The sequence below is a fragment of the Thermobia domestica genome, chromosome 5, assembly GCF_964235325.1.
Source record: "Thermobia domestica chromosome 5, izTheDome1.hap1.1, whole genome shotgun sequence".
Taxonomy (NCBI): Eukaryota; Metazoa; Arthropoda; class Insecta; order Zygentoma; family Lepismatidae; genus Thermobia; species Thermobia domestica.
In genome coordinates, this window is record NC_137458.1 from 88,354,798 (window position 1) to 88,372,656 (window position 17,859).

Here is a 17,859-nt window from a genome sequence, read left to right on the forward strand (position 1 = left end):
AGATGTCTTCGCCCTGAAATAAATAAATATAAATCAAATAAAAGAAAGTAAATACGAATAAAATATTTACAAAGCAAGTGGCATGCGATATACGCAATGCAAAGCAAATGAAAGAATTAATTAAGAGGAGTAAATTAGGATAAAAAAATTATGATGAATTGAAGGAAGGTAACTGTGGGAAAACTACGAGATGATGTGAAATAAAATAGATTGCAACTGGTCAAATGAAGCCAACTCTACTTACGTGGAAGAATACGTATTTGGAGCTAAAAAGCCTACTGTAAATATTTACCTTGAGAAGATCAAACCTCGAGAACCTTGATCCAAATACTTATACATACCTGCTCTGGAAAGTGACCTGGAACACCGGAAAAGCGGATCGCCGATCTTCTGCAGATATTGACGTGTGAGGTATCTGAAATATATATATAAAATTTCATGGAACTGTTTGTAAATTTTATAATAATTAATAGTTCATTATATGCACTTACCTTTATTCGACATCACAATAATAATGCTTAACTCTCCGTAAGTGTGGCATGGTCTCAGATTCCGGCTGGTGTTTATTTATTTATTTTTTGCAATAGGTGGTGGGAGCTGAACCTCTTATTGCATGTCTCTCCCGTAACTGTGCTTCAATGTCATGTGTGTGTGTCAGTGAGTTCCTTATTATCGTTGCGACTGGAAGTCAGTATACGGTCTTTGCTTGGTCATATATCTTGTTGACATATTCACAGGTTCTGTGAAACGAAAATTAAAAATATTTCTATATAATGTTCATAAGAATGTAAATCATAAGAGGAATGTGAGAAAATAATAAAAAAATATCAGGTTCATTGTAATTATTTTGTGTCCCTTACCATTATCCAAAATTTGATATTTTTTGGTGTATATTTCATTTACGGTTCAAAAAGTATTTTTATGGTCAACAATTAAAATGATCATAGTTGTGTATTGATAAAGGTGATGGTAATATAATACAACCATATTTAGCTGTAATAACGAGAAAAAACTCATAGGAGAACGAAAGAAATGGTCTCTAAGACCAGCCACACTAAAGATGTTCCAGAAATTCATCACACTTACGAAGAGTTAAGATTCATATGTTAATTGAACACTTTTGTTATGTTTAATCGATGTTTAATGTTGATATATTTCCTTGTCATATTCTGGAACCGTTTGGATCAAGTGCATATCAAAATTTTTATATTTGTTTCGAATTAGTTCTGAATGCTTTGTAATGTTTTAGAGATTTGCTTTCTTCGACTCGAGGGTAGCAACTTCTGTATTGAAGAGCCTCAATCGCGTTATCGTTAGCCTACCATACAGTGTTTTCAGAACTCGATTCTAGTGGCGACTCGAATTAATTGTGTGTGTCGCTTTGCGCTCATTTCATGGTTTACTACCATTTGATTCCCTGTAATTATCATCTATCTACATGGGGCGAAATCTTGCAACCATCATGGCATTGGGCTCTCTATTGTGACGGGATGCAGACGTTCGTAGTGGTGAATTTGACCATCGCCATGGTGATGAATGAGGGTGATACAATTGTAAGGTTATTTCATTATTTTTTCTAGTACAATCAGTGAACAGCTAACGGTGTTGCATGGAGTTATTGCCGAATCACTTTTAATAAGGATTTGCTTACGGTAGGTCATTTTACACTGGTTTGTAATGACCTTTTTTGTTTCTTTCTTTCTTTCTTCGAATTATTACAATTCCTCAGTAAAGTTAAAAAACAAACAATTGTTATTTAACAGCTTACATTTCTGAAGTAAGGTGCCGAAATACTAACTGTATTTTTGTATTTCACATTGTTTACTCCCTGTTTGGTCGTTACAAAGGCAAATAATATATATCGAGAAAAATAAGAAACCAATCGACATTAGAGATGACGTATTGCCTTTTTGCCACATTGTGTGTGTTCCGCTGAGGCGTCCGCTATAACTACCCTCTCTAACGAAAGAGGAATTATAGAGGAATGTATACACATGAAGTGGCAACAGGGTAATAAGTCTTCTTTAAATATAAATTCGCTCTTATTTTCTATCGAGTATAGTACTGAATGTTTCACTAAATGTATAAGATATATGCTTCTACTTACATCAAATAAACCACACACATTTATATGAAAATGATATATGTCGGTATCCATACAATAAAATTGAAATATTTGTGTACCTTCCATTAATGCATATTTCTTTTTTAGACGAATTATCTGCTGGCAGTAGTAATGTGTCACCCCGATTGAGGAGAGCAAAACGCCCAGGAACGGTGACACCATCGAGTGGAAGTAGCAGGAACCAAAGTCCACGAACTGTAACGAAAGATACAGGCGAGGCAAGGCTTCGACCAGGCGTTACAAGTCGTTCAGCGAACCGCAACAGTGCCAATCTCAATTCCAGTACGTTGCAAGAGGATTTAATGAAGCTTATTAATCCGGATTATTTGCCAGAGCGGGAAGACGGCACGACTGCAAGCAAGGTATATCAGTTTCTTAGTGTTGACGTGGAAAAAAAAAATCGGTCGAACACGTAGAATAAGAGTTAGCCTGATTCTAAAAGCATAGAAAGACAGCAGGCGTGTCCGCAGAAATATACTTAGGGTGGGTAATGGAGCCTATGGTCATAATTCTTTCCTCCTTTAATACGTATCCCAATACTGATCTTCATAAATATTGTATTGAGTTCTGAATTTATACTCCTAGCTTCTGAGCGGAATATCCTGAAACGATTTTTTGTATTTCATTGTAGCTACTGTGGAATACCTGAAACTTAAATGTGACCTTCTGCGAAAGTAAATATTGGATTTTATAGAGGTAAAGCTATTATCTAATAGCTATTTTTAAGGAGTAAAGTTTAAATAGTAAGATATTGTGGTACTAATATTTGCTTGTTTTCCTGAAGTTGCTTGTTCTAATTTCTAAACAATACTTACCATTTACCATACAGCCGCGGATCCAGGATATGATCAAGGGAGGGGCTAAACCATAGTTTGCCGCTTTATCCAGTGTAAAGAAAGCGGCGTGATTGAAGCCCATTTTATCCAGTGTATACCTGAGCGTCAAAGAGGCGATACAGCCCCGATAGCTCTCCCCTTGGATCCGCGCCAATATATCTCAGCATATATAAAATATTCGTATGCAAATTAATGTGGCATATTTGTAACTTGTGTTTCTTTTCCAGGAAAAAGAATCACCTGCAAAAAGTATGATAATGACCAAAGTACATAGCAGCGGGAGTCAAGAGATGTCCTCACGTGCGTCAGAGAGGTCTCGATCGAGGGAAAATCTTAGCGTGGGCTCAAGTCTTGCAACGCTTTCCGGAGATACCAGTGAGCATAATACATCCAGTGGGTCTGGTGAAGTGATATTTACTACAGCAAGACCAGCAACAGTCATATCGAATGCCAGTACAGATTCCAGTCCAGCACCTAGTGAGAATAAACTTAGCAAAGAAGAAAGGTTAGTTATCCATAAAATCTTTTCCCTTTATACGCGCATATAATGTACAAAGAGAACTTGGAAGTGCAAATTATTGCCTTTCTCTCCATGTGTTCATTGTATTTACAGTTCCAATTTGCATGCAAACAGGACGTCATAAAGGTTTTAAAAAATTATAAAAAGTGTGAAGGCTTATCTTATTATTCAAAGTGAAGTTTAGTGTGGTGGATGTCCTCTGCCAACATTCCACGAGAACCACAGTTACACGGGTATCATTTGGTTGATTTGAAGGCCAAAAATTCAACCATTTTTATTTCCACATCTCAGGTGTTTCGAACCACTGTTCTTGTAAGAAATGCACAAGGGAGCGAAACAAATTATGATGTAAAGGGGGTGAGGTTTGGGCTAAGGTGTTTTACCAATTTGACTCCATGGTATTCCTGGAGGGTGTGTGAAACAACCCGTGATTGGTGGCACGTAGCGTTGACTTGAAGAAACCCCTTTTCCTGTTAATTAAAGCCGGTTATTTCTGTCGCATAAGATCGTGTACGCACTGTATTTTTTTCAATATCTAAGGTTCCCATCTACAGTACGGCCGTCTGGAACGAATTTCCAGAACAATGGACCGCCAATTTTGCACCATATGCAAAATATAATTGGCCTGGCCATTGCGACTGAATACCACCCACCGGCAGAATATCATAGAAAGATCCATTTTTCATCACCTATGGCTGTCTGATGCCAGAACCTGTCATCAGTAGGATTTTGTAGCAATTATTGACACAGAGTGAGTCACGGCCTGTTATGGTATCGTCACCTCCAACTCTGAGCCGTCTCCAGACGAACCTCCAGTTGACGATGAGACGCGGTGCTTTGGGGTGGTTCCATTTGTGATGCCAATTGAAGTGTACTTGTGCATAGATAGAATGTTGCAGTATGCTCCAGGAGGTTCTTGTTCATGACAACTGATTTCTCAGCCCTAAGTTTATCTTCAACGCTCGTTTAACCTGCCCAGAACAGTTTAAACTTTTTGAGCTGTCCGATTATTTAGTTCCTTATTGCAGCTCCCGCCCATTACTTTAATTCCTTCCTTCCAACAGTGTCTTAACAGAGCACGAATAGCCACTTGATCGATCTCTATATTTGACTGTAATGCGAAAACAAGTGCCGTGCCGCTCTGTGTGATGACTATCTTTGCTTCCACGTAAAAGTGTATTCGAATGGGTCTGCAGCTATCGAACTCACTAGTTATTTTAGTAAAAGAAACGTAACATTCTTTAGAGACGTTGAAATTAGGTATAGCGCTTATATTGAGTCCAATAGCTTTTGTAGTTTTATTTATTAACTTTATTATGTCCTCTTTCTAATTGTAGATTATCGCCCCGAGTTACAAAGTCTCCATCGGCAACAAAGCTGAGTCTGGCACCTCCATTGACTCCTGAGACAGCACCTCTTCCTCTCCCAGATGCAAGGGAAATGGACTGGCCAAGCCTTGTAGACACTGCCACAAGAGCCATGCTTCATGTCAGAGACGATACAGCAGACTCAATCCCAGAAGCCGCGAGGAATGGAGAAAGACTGGGCAATTGGGTTGACGATGTTGCAGAGAGACTAGGATTGGACACAAGTCCCGGAGTTAGGTATGTATCATTCTTAAAGATTTTTTCATTTATATGTTGCCACATAGTGAAAAAACACTTAATAATGTTGAGAAACTTTGAAGGGAGTTTTTAATGCTTTCAAAGAAAATGCTCCTTTTATCAAATTTCATAAGCTATACAATGGAGTTAGGTATATTGTTGGTCGTAACCATTTAATTTTCTTCTAATTTTCCTTGTGTATATAAATACCACGTGTGTTTTAATTTGTTCTGTTATGCTGACAAAAGTTTACTTAGCTAAAATATTTTATACCAGTTGTTCGGAAAATAAATAGTCATTTTAGAAGTTAAATATAAGCATACTTATAGTGTTAGCGTATCAGCCTGAACACAGTGACAAATGTACCAGTGGAGGGGTGAATTATGACAGTTTGATTCAAAGCTGCATAGTACAATGAATTGAACAAAAATTGTTGTTTGTCGTACGAGAGTAATTAGTACACGTTCAGACACAAATAGTGAGTGGAGAGTGATATCCTTTCGTCTTTCGTGAGTCCAAAGATTCAGCATATAAAATGAAGAGGAGCGTGGACGATCCATTTTATGGGCGGCTATGCTCTAAAGGAATCTGTAAAGTAAATTTGCATGTCACCATTAGAGAACTCACCGAAAAGCACAAGTACCAATCACTGCAGAACAAGTACAGAAATTAATAACAGGAGGAAGTACGATACGTGGCTGACACACAAAGGACAAAGCATTAGAAATAGTAGAAGTTTGAGATTTGCAGTATCATCTTCGAATCGAAAAGAAACCTGTAGTTTAGCGTATTAAAGTAGAACGTGGATGCTATTCGAAAACTAACTGCTGTGGATAGTGGCTCTACCCTGGTAAATCTCTGAGACAGTATCTTAAACCAGAGGTTCCCAGTCATGTTTATCTTATGCCTTCTTTCGTAAACTTTGCATACTTCACGCTCCAACCTCTTTCCCACTTTTTGGTCAGTGCTTTTTACTGACTTCTGCGATTTTAAATCAACATTGAATTATTAAATCTTATTATTATTATTATTATTATTATTATTATTATTATTATTATTATTATTATTATCATCTTTGTCGTCACCAATTTATATTGAGACTTCTGTATACCATACAAAATGTCAGACATGTAGCGTCTGTGAAGATAAATTGTATTTACAAATGATACTTTATTCATAATTTCAGTTTATTTTTGTCAGTAGTTCGTGCCCGCCTGTTTGCTCTTAATGCCTTCCAGTTCGGGAACTACTATCCTAAACCAAAGGTAGCTGTAGAAGGTCACAATAAGAAGTTTTATGGACTTCACTAAGTACTTATATTAGTGATATTTAACCTTTGCGCGTACCTCTAGCGATACTTTTCCTTTCAACCTAGCCTTAATTCAAATTATAAGAATCAAAATAAATTATAGAATTTACAAGGATGAGTCATAAGTCTTACATTATTTTCATAATCGAACTAGCAAGCGCATATATACGCCGTGATCGATTGTAAGTACAAGATAAAACTGACCCAAGAGGTAGCGTGGCAGCCGGACTCACGGAAACTGCCACGCCGTCAGAATGACAGTTACAATGAGTGCTCAGTAACGTTGAATTTTCACTGTATGAATTCGAATTTGGACAACGGTGCGGCTACAACCCAAAACATTTGTCATGTGAAAGGGAAAGGCATAATGAACCACAACACAACAACTCGTTGGTTCCAGAAATTTCGTCAAGTTGTGAAAATGTCGAAGATCAGGGTCACGTGTGGCGAAAAATGGGTGCTTCTCCAAAATGCAAATGTGCAAAAACAGTGGTTGAGCAAGAGACAATTTCGAGAACCCGTTGTTAAACAGGACCGTTTCGAGCATAAGTCATGCTCTATGTACTGGAACTACTAGGGGGTAATTCACTTCAAGTTCGTTCCTAACGGTCATAGCATCAATACCGATTATTCTGAACCGTTGGAGCAGATGTACGCTGCACTATGTTAAAAATATCCTGCATTGGTGAACCGGAAATGCTCCCTCTTTCACACTCGGTTTGATAATGATAAACGCAACAAAAAATGCAGGAACTTGATGACATCGAACTGATGCCGCACCGGCATATATTCCTGACCTTGCCTTTTTGGTTTCGGTTTTGGTCCATGGCGCACTTCCTGAAATCACGATGCTTCCATCATCCAGGAGGAGGTGGAAACAACAATGACTGACTTCATTGCCTCTAAGGACAAGACATGGAATTGAGGAAAGGACAGAAAGGTGGCTGAAGCCAGTCCAGCACGAGATACTATACTTTTAAATGTTAATGTGCTTTCATTGTATTGTAGTAAATACAAGTATGTTGTGTACCTGAATATTGCAAGATTTATGACCACTTTTGTATTACGTAATAATTAAATAACCCAATTTACTAAATATAATAGAACTATATTAAGTTTGCATGGAGTAAATATTATGAACTAAAATGAGATTTGTTTGTCAATGAAATGGCTGAGCTTGCTTTCTGCGCACCAGCTCCTCAGTTCGTGAATTTTACTTAACCCTGGGGGTACGCGTACCGCAGGTTGATACCGCTGCCATATACTATAGGTTAAGTAGTGCTAGTAAATGCATTACTTCCTATGAAGACAAAGACTTGTTAATGCCAAATAGCTAACAGTTCATGAATAATTAAGATATGTTAAATCACTGTGTTAAAGAACAAAATACACGAATTGAGGTACGAAATTCCGATATCGTATCCACGTAACATTTCTCTAAAATGCCAGCAACGTATTTCCACCTTTTGATGGATCTGAGCTGAACAGACTAGGTACAGAAATGGCAGTTCCATACATTTTTGTAACCAGGTAGCTCGATTTGTTCCGGATTGAGCGTGGAAGCACTTCCCAATCATCGGCAGAGTTGTGAAAATCGTGAGTTACCTACCAAACTGTTCATTTTCCGAACAGCTTTATACATAAAAGTAATGATGTAGTGTTAGGAAAACAAGAAACTTCATTCCATATTTTGCATTTAAAATCTTGTTTAAAAGAAAAATTTCCTTACAGCTCTACGCCATCAGGACGCCGAATGCATGAATTGGAATCCCATATGGCGCAATTGGAGTCGAGAGTGGAACGTGAAACGCGTCGCCGTCTCTCTCTGGAGGAAGAAGTGCGACGTCTGCGAGATGAAAACCGTAGACTCCAGGAAGAATCTCAGGCAGCAGCGCAACAGCTCCGACGATTTACGGAGTGGTTCTTCCAAACGATTGATCGTCAGTGATTCTTTTAAGTGTCGACAGAAGATAGTTCCGTTGTGTATAAGAAAAAAAATATAGAAAAGAAAAAGACATTTGATATAACTTTATGATACCTCAGATGGTGCCTTACATGGTGTATTAAAATGAAAAGGACACTGATAGAACACTAAGTTAAGTAGTTGGAAAGAGAAGCATAATATAATGTTGCAGCTGATGTTACGTTTATAAATATCCCCCCCCCCCCCCAAAGGAAGGGACAGTATTATGTATAAACATATTACGCAAATATTATTTTTTTTTCTTGTAAGTATATTTGATTAGAACGTAATTTACGAGAATTATTCACAAGTGTCACCAGTAACCTTTTTCGAAGTTTATTTATTTAAAAAAAAAAAAAGGATATTCCAGTTTGATAAGATAGATATAATATTTTATACATTCATTAAAAATCAACATTCAGGGAAGGAATTATTGTAATATAACAAAGAAAAGAGCAGAAATGAATGAACTTTTATTGGTCGTTATGAGCACGTTTTCTGTAGTACTTGCTGAAGGGCATTTAATCAATAATGAAGTTGTACTTTGACTTAATTGTACATTTTTAAAAAGAGAAATATTAGAAGTGTCATGAATGGTTCAGTAGTGTTTCTTGTTTGGTGTAAATTCTGTTGTTCTTTGTATAAAGACATATTTTTTCTCATTAGAGACATATAAATAATTTTGCCAACAGTTTATTGTATGCTTTTCTTCCTTCTTACCAAAGTTCATTTTACATCAGGTTTCTGAACTATCATCTTAAGATGACCAGTAGTTCCTCCACTGGGTAAGTATATCTGGGAGAAGGGATTCGGCCCATCGCTGTTGATGTGATAAGAAAGGAACCTTCCCTTCTACTAGAGAGAGAGGGGAAGTGCGCTGAACGTGATGCAAGGTCACTTGGTTCAACGAAATCAGATTCATTTTAGGGGTACTGTACATACGAAATATGAAGAAATATTAAGATCCTTATTCTCATTGCCGTACAAGGCATGACTTAAAATTGTAATATATATATATATATATATATTTTCCTCTCTCTAGTTATGAGAATGGAGCGGATGCATCTATCAATGTCTCCCAACAAAGGCGAAGAATGGTATCTCTCATGACTCAGCCAGATGTGTTTTTGCGTATCCTATAAGGATGTGGCACATTTGTGATTAAAGTGTTGATCTGAAGGTTCCTCGTGAGCACGTTCAACTGCTAAGAATACATAGTTGATCGATTATCTAGCCAACTAGCATCAGTACATGATGCACAAAACATCAAGCAATCAAACAAATTTAGGTTACAATAATCTTTTAGTGCAATGGTAGTCTGCTTGTTTTGGAACGGGTTTTGATATTAGCCAATGAGGTCATGGTGCAGCCTAAAGAGGCCACTTACTACTACATATCAGCAATCTGTTCCACAATATGTCCTTTAAACGAGAAAAAAAATGAAAGGTTTGTTTAACGTCCTGCGATTATATCCTTTAGGCTAAGGGAGACGAGTGAATCGTAATGGATGAGAATGTGGGAGAAAATGGGAATACTCTGAGAAAACTCACGGACATTATGATGTCCACCGCAAGCTTACTTGGGTGGGGATCGAACCAGGAACCCCACGCACCATAGGTAAGCGCTGTACCACTGAGCCATCATCCCCTACATCTTTTAAACGAGAGAACAAACATGATATTCTTATATCGTTTTCTGAACCAAAATCAAGTTATGTGCGACTCATTAGTCCATCTTAAGATGTCTTCTAATCTGATGGAAGTAGTGTTTGCACTGACGTCAAATTTTTTCTCAGTTCTTCATATGTTTTATTGTTTACTTCAATAACTTACGTTATCTGTGGTAGTTGGCTTTCAGCATGTTATCCACTAGTCTCAATCTCCCAATACACTCTGCAGTAATGTTTGTTCAAGTTTAAGCTCAGCAGCATATAGGTTTGTATGGTATTCTTTGGAGCACCTATCTTGGCTCTGTTCTCAATGACGACCACGTTTAACTGCATCGAGCACAACCTAATGATTACACAAGTTTTGTTAGATTTGTGACATCATAATGTAAGAAGTGTAACGACCAACCTCGTCAAAAACCCGAGAGAACTTTCTCGTTACCTTTATCATAGAGTAATGTAGTCTAGAGTTTAACTAACTAACTAACTAACTCTATGGCCTATGGAACCCGGAGGTTCAATGCCGCGTTCACAAAAGCTTTCCACTGACTTCTATCTTTAGCCAATTGGATCCAGTTTCTACTTTGTATTCCTATCTCTGCGAGATCCATCTTAATATTGTCCTCCCATGTGCACCTAGGTCTTCCTAATGGTCGTTTTCCGATTGGTCTTCCGGTCAACACTTTGAAAGCATTTTCTACTTTATTCCATTCTAGCTATATGACCAGCCCACCTAAGCCTCCTAGACTTCACGACCCTAACAATGTTGGGTAAACCATATAAATTATGTAGTTCCTCGTTATGAAGTTTCCGCCATTCCCCATTCCCGTTCCTCTTGGGTCCGAATATTCGTTTTAGGATCTTGTTCTCAAATACCTTCAGTCTATGTTCTTCCCTCAGAGTAAGCGACCGTGTTTCGCAACCATACAGAACAACAGGCATGATTATCGTTTTATATATTTTAAGCTTCAAATTCCTCGACAGAATTCGCGACAAGAGATTTTGAACCGAATAGTAACACGAATTCCCTGCTTTTAGTCGACATTTAATTTCTTCGTGAGTATGATTTTCGCCTGTTAATATTGATCCTAAATATTTGAAAGTATCTACTTTATCAAAAGTTTTATTTAATATTTTAACGCAGCCATAACTTGCCGTATTCCGGTCCCGAGGCACTTCCATGTATTTAGTTTTCTCTGCATTTACTTCTAAACCCATGTCCCTGCAAGCGTTTAATAAGATCTCTGCATTTCTTTCTATTGTTCTTCTATCATCCCCTATTTAGATCATCAGCATACCGGCTGGTGAATACCGTTCAACTCTAGGCCCTGGTTGTTATCTTTGATTTTCCTTACAGCGTATTCCAGCACAAAGTTAAATAATAATGGCGACAACGCATCTCCTTGTTTCAGGCCATTTTCGACGTGGAAGCTCGTGGACAAAAATTTTCCTACCCGGACTTTACTTTGGGATTAATTTAAATATATCTTAATCTAATTAGCCTTCTCGGTATTCCAAGTTCCGTAAGAACGTTGTATAATGTTTCTCTCCTAACCGAGTCGTACGCCTTTCTAAAATCAATAAATAGTTGATGTACCGGGGTATTGTATTTCCACTTTTTTTCGAGTATTTAGTGAATGCTAAATACTTGGTCGATAGTTGATCGATTTCGTCTAAATCCGCACTGATAATCTCCAACAATTTCATTTGTGTATGGGATCAATCTTGCTAATAGAATATTTGAAAGAATTTTATAGGATGTTGACAGAAGAGAAATGCCTCGATAATTATTACAGTCAGTTTTGTCCTCTTTCTTGTGCATTCGAACAATGATTCTTTCCACTCTTGTGGCAATTCTTTCTTGCTCCAAATAAGGAGAATGAGTTTGTGTATCTTGTTCCGCAATTTTTCGCCTCCAGCTAAAATTAACTCAGCTGGAATTTCATCTACACCCGGAGATTTGTGTTTCTTTAATTTCTTTATTGTGGTTTCTACTTCTATTCGGTTGGGTTCTGGAATATACGGTTCTGCGGTGTGTATCTCCTTTTCTCCACGCACATTAGTTTTTAGCTGCGTGTTCAGCAAATCGTCAAAGAAATCTTTCCATCTATTTAAGATGCTATTCGTATCAGTGAGAACTGTTCCGTCAGCTTTCTTTAATATATAAGCACGAGGTTGATAGCCTTTCTTAAATTCGCTGATCCCCTTATACATGTCCCGAATATTTTTATTTTTACTATCATCTCAAGTTCCTTAATTTTAGCTTTCAAAAAATCACGTTTCTTTGTTCTAAAAGTTTTGAGTTTCCTGCCTGATATCTGCGAAATTTTGTAGAGTTATTTCATTCGGATTTTGTAACCAGCGTAATTTTGCCTGTTTTATCTTCTCTGCTAGTTTAATGCATTCCTGGTCGAACCTATTTCCGCGTGTCCCAATTTTCTTTTGCTGAACTTTTAATGCTATCTCTAATTTCAATCCAAATATCCTCAACACTAGTGCACTCTGAATCTTGCAGAGTATCTATTCCTAACTTCAATATGGCATTCCTCTCTTACCTGGCTCTCTTTTAATTTCTTTAAATTAAATCTCCGTTTTCGGACATTGAATATTACCTTTATTCAGCGATAATATCTCTCGTATTATATCGTTGCTACCAGGTAGTGATCAGTGTCACAATCAGCCCCTCTAAACGACCGGACATCAATTATGCTAGATTGCCTTCTTCTATCTACTAAAACGTGATCAATTTGATTATGTGTTTTTCCATCTGGTGATGTCCAAGTGTATTTATGAACGTCACGATGTGGGAATTTTGTACTCTTCACGATTAGGTTTTTGGATGTTGCAAAATTCACGAGTCTAACACCGGTGTTATTACCTTCCTTATGCAGACTTTCGTTTCCTATAATCGGTTTGAAAATATCCTCTCCTCCTACCTTCGCATTGAAATTCCCTAGTAGAATTTTCATATGGTATCGCGGGAGTTGGTCAAATATCCGTTCCACTTCTTCGTAAAAACTCTTTTATATCGTCATCCTTATCTTCAGCTGGGGCATGTACATTTAAAACAATAACATCACACCACCGTCCCTTAAGAGTAATAAAAGGAAGTCTGTCAGTGACAAATTCAACCCGTTTAATTGCTGGTAATATTCGTTTGTGAACGAAAAACCCTGTTCTTAACTGGTGAATTTTATTTCCTTCCCCGTAAATGAACGTAAAATTTCCGAAATTCTCAGATGCATTTCCTTCCCACTAACTTCCTGAACTCCTACTAGTTCCATCCTGTGTATCTCTAACTCACTCGTTACGGATTTTAACGCGTCTGCCCTATAAAGACTTCTCATATTCCATGTTCCAAATCTCATGTCCATTTTCTTTTGCTGAGTTCATGCCAAGTTATCAGTCCTTGTCCGAGGCTTTTGTGAATGTTTCTGAACAAGTGCCTTTTTTTTTTTTTTTTAAACAGGATAAGGTTGTTAGCCTTACCCAAACCCTCAGGCTGAAGGACCACTCCTAGTCGTCTGTCCGCGATTGCTTATTCAGTATATTCGCAGCTAACCTCTATATCTAGAGGCCTTCTCCTCGATCCGCACCCTGAGGACACGCCATGCTGTGGTGACAGGAACCCACGTTACGTACATCTGGAGTTTAAATATTGCAGTATTGTTTCAAGCTTCAGCCCCTACTTTGTAGAACAATAAAATTGCTGCACACTTACTAGAAGTGTACAAGACAATCCATACAGCATACCTATTCTCGGTAACTTAACCCTTTTGGATAGCCTTCGAAAAAAAAAAAAAAAAAGTCAGTGAACAACGTGATGTCTTTTTGTCAGGAGTAATCAAAGATTGGCAATAGTAGAATCCTGCACAACAGATATTGAACATGAGAAGCCTTTAAAAAGAAATAGAATATGTCATACTGTAGGACTAGCAACAAAATATTTATGATATGAACAACGTTCAAAATTACTCACCCTATCGGCGAACTACCCCTTTTTGCATTTTTGAGAGAAATGACTTACGCCATATTACAGTAAAACCTGTTTATGTTGGCTACCATCAATTCCATTGGAAAGGGGCCAACGTACAGAAAATAAATGTTTTATTGAATCATAATAAGTACTTTCATAAATAATATAAATAATATATAGTAAAATTTATTTCTGCAATGTATATATATATATATAAACATCCTATGAAATAAATATCTTCTTATACACCATCCGTTATATGTAATGCAAATTTGAACATGCTTATTAGCTACAAAATTTTACAACTCAATATTTTTCTTCTTTTTTCTCATTTACTTATGACAGTAATTAAGATGTCAGTTCCAGGAAATACTCAAAACATCAATACTGTTTCGCCCGCCGCTCTCAGCAGTGAAACACCGAAGGCGACCTATTGTGGATCTGAAAAATGGTTGTTAACAAGCAATCAACGAAAAAACAGTCTTGTTATGTTATTTGTCTTTCTTTTTAACACTTCACTCATGTATTCGGTCGTTACTTGTTCTAAATTTTCTGGAAGCTCCGCAGTGGGGAAAAAAAGATTCAAAGAAGTGACGGAAACAAAGAATATCGATCCGTCTGGACTGAACCATGAAATGTTCTTGTAATAAAGGATGTGAATGAGATGCCTTCAACAGAAACATTCGAAATATGTCTTAAAGGCATCAGCGAACTATCAACCTCGCGCTTATATATGAAAGAAAGCCGACGGAACAATTATGCAGCTATAATTATTATCACTGACACAGATACAGATAGTATTTTGAATAAGTGGAATGATTACTTTGACGATCTGCTTGACTCGCAGCCAAAAACTACAATGTTCGTGGAGAAAGAAAAATGCATACAGCAGATCTGTATATTCCAGAGTCTAAACAGATCAAAAACTGAAATTGCTATAAAGAAATTGAAGAAACAAATCTAAGAGTGTAGACGAAATTCCGGCTGAGCTCATTTTAGCTGGAGGGGAAAAATTGTGGAACAAGATACACCAACTCATTCTCCTTATCTTGAGCAAGGAGGAACTGCCACAGACTGGAAAGAATCAATCATTGTTCCAGTTCACAAGAAAGGCGACAAAACTGATTATAATATTTATTGAGGTACCTCTCTTCTGTGAACAACGTATACAATCCTCTCAAACATCTGTTAGCAAGATGGATCTCCTCATAAGTGAAATTATTGGAGATTATCAGTGCGGATTTAGGTGAAATCGATCAACTATCAAGCAGATATTTACCAATCGTCAAGTAATCGAAAAGAAATGGAAATACTCCAATATATCAATTATTTATTGATTAGAGAAAGGCCTACGACTTGGTTAGAAGGAAAAGATGGATCAACATTCCTACAGAATTTGGAATGCCAAAAGAGCTAGTTAGAATTGTTAAGATGTGTTGAAATAAATTCCAAAGTAAAGTGCGAGAAGGAAAACACTTGTCCACGAACTTTTACGTCGAGAATGGTTTCAAACAAGATGTGTTGTCGCCATTATTATTCAACATTTTTCTGAAGTATGCTATAAGGAAAACCAACGTTAGCAACCAGGGCCTATACGTGAATGATATTCACCAGGTTATAGGTGTACGCTGACGTAAATCTGATGGGGGATGATAGGAGAAATAGAAAGAAATGTACAGGCTTTATTAAACGCTTGCAGGAGCATGGGTTTAGAAGTAAATGCAGAGAAAACTAAATACATAGAAATCCGCGGGGATCATAATACTGCAAACTATGGATACGCCGAAATAACAAATAATACTTTCGACAAAGTGGATACTTTCAAATATCTAGAATCTGAATGCGATTTGAATTAACAAACCAAAATCATACCTACGAAGAAATTAAATGCTGACTGAAAGCAAGGAATTCGAATTGTTATTCAGTTCAAAACCTTTTTGTGAATTGTCGAAGTATTTGAAGCTTAAAATATATACAACGAATATCATGCCCGTTTTGCTGTATGGTTGCGAAACAGGGTCACTTACTCTGAGGGAAGAACACAGACTGAACGTATTTGAAATTAGAATCCTGAGGCGAATAAAAGAAGTAGGGACGCTTTCAAAATTTTATAACTGGAAATCCAATTGGAAACGACCATTGGGAAGACCTAGGCGCAGATGGAAGGACAAGATGGATCTCGCAAAAACAGGAATACAAAGTAGAAACTGGATCCAGTTGGCTAAGGACAGAAATCAATGCAGAGCTTTTGTGAATGCGGCACTGAACTTCCGGGTTCCATAGGCCATAGAATTATAGTTCGCGTCACTCGAATTGGCGTGTGGCATCAGCCAATAAGGTCGCAGTGCGCTGTTACTAAACCTTCAGGGAGGAATCTAATCATTCATAATTGATTTTTTTCGTATTTGTGGAAATTATGAATGATTAGATTCCTCCCTGAAGGTTTAGTAACAGCGCACTGGGAGCTTATTGGCTGATGCTACACGCCAATTCGGGTGACGCGGACTTCAGTTGTAAGAAGCCCAAATGGCACAAATCTGTTGATAAGCTCGCCAACAATAGAAAAAAAAAAAAAAAAAAAAAGCAATATGTATAGAGTACCACCGTTTGTTGTATTTTTGAAGTTACTTTCAATCGCCATGTTTTCCCCTTTTGTCTCTTCGTTTACTAACCTCCAGCACAAAGTAAAATATATACTCTAAAAGAGTTTCTAGGAAATGAAGATGACACAGATGTCCAACATACCGAGGTGAATTTATCATCAACAGCATAGAAATAACATTGTCTCAATGCGGCCAACTAACAAATAATCACAATCCAACACACATATCGGAAAGTTTGCCATTATGTGCCGTTGTCATACTGTTACCATGATAGACTTCATACTTGCGTCGTTTCATCTCTGGCCCCAACAGCTATGGATCAAGAGGACACGGGTTAATTAATATTTAATGTATTGACACCAACTACAATGGGTGGTCACGCATTACCTTAGGAAAGAGGCGTTGTGACAATTGGACACTGCCAACTTGGCGACTGAAGTACGTTCTGGACCAGATTTATTGCAAACACATGCTTCAATAGAGCAAGGGATAGAAATACTACGCTTTAATGCAAGAATCGTGGGTTCGAATCATTTTACAAGTCTGATTTTGTCATTCGAAATGGGAAAACAACATGGGACATCATATGAGTGCAGGAAGATGAGAACATATTTTGATCACTGTTATTTACGACGCAACGTGCAGTAACTTGACGTACTGAGGTGGCTTCATCACTTTACTGATGCACTATGTACTATGTTGCGAGTTTATCATTGATTGCTTAAATCTTTATTACAATTAGAGGTTTTTATCAATTTTTTTCTGATTTTTTGTTTTAGTACCGATAGCCATATTGATTATACAGGGCCAAGATAAACCGAACCGGATATGAGAGTTGATAAACCGAAAATCGCTAGTGTATTCGATGTAGCAACACGTAACAATATTTCATATTCCCCGTAGCGAGCTGTGAATAAAGTACATTGACATCGAGCGAAGAGAGAGGAAATGTGTGGAAGTAGAAAACACGACCTGCAACTGTGAAGAGAAAAATAGTCGAGGTACACACCACCAGAGTAGACACAAGAATGCCAGGATACTCATCTTAAAGTAATATTACAGCCGGGAGATCACTAAAAGAAATACAAGAGAAATTCCGTACCGAATTCAACTGTGGTCCACCTGGAAAGTTATCCATTTACAAAGAAATTTGAGCAAACACGATCCGTGCTTTATAAAAAGCATGAATACCCACGTTGGAAAAGGACTTAGACGCAAAAAGAAAAATATTTCCAGTGGATGTTACAGAGCCCCACT

At 37.5% G+C, this 17,859-nt stretch overlaps 1 protein-coding gene across 2 annotated transcripts in view; it reads left to right on the forward strand.

The window, feature by feature from the left end:
• Positions 1-9,048, forward strand: part of LOC145685989 (signal-induced proliferation-associated 1-like protein 2) — a 185,771-nt gene extending 176,723 nt beyond the window's left edge. For both annotated transcript variants that reach the window (XM_081758798.1, XM_081758799.1), the window contains exons 18-21: positions 2,213-2,487; positions 3,189-3,466; positions 4,819-5,085; positions 8,126-9,048. In XM_081758798.1, coding sequence (XP_081614924.1) covers positions 2,213-2,487; positions 3,189-3,466; positions 4,819-5,085; positions 8,126-8,342 — 1,037 coding nt within the window. In that variant the 3' untranslated portion in view covers positions 8,343-9,048. The remainder of the gene's footprint in view (positions 1-2,212; positions 2,488-3,188; positions 3,467-4,818; positions 5,086-8,125) is intronic.
• Positions 9,049-17,859: the final 8,811 nt, after the last annotated feature.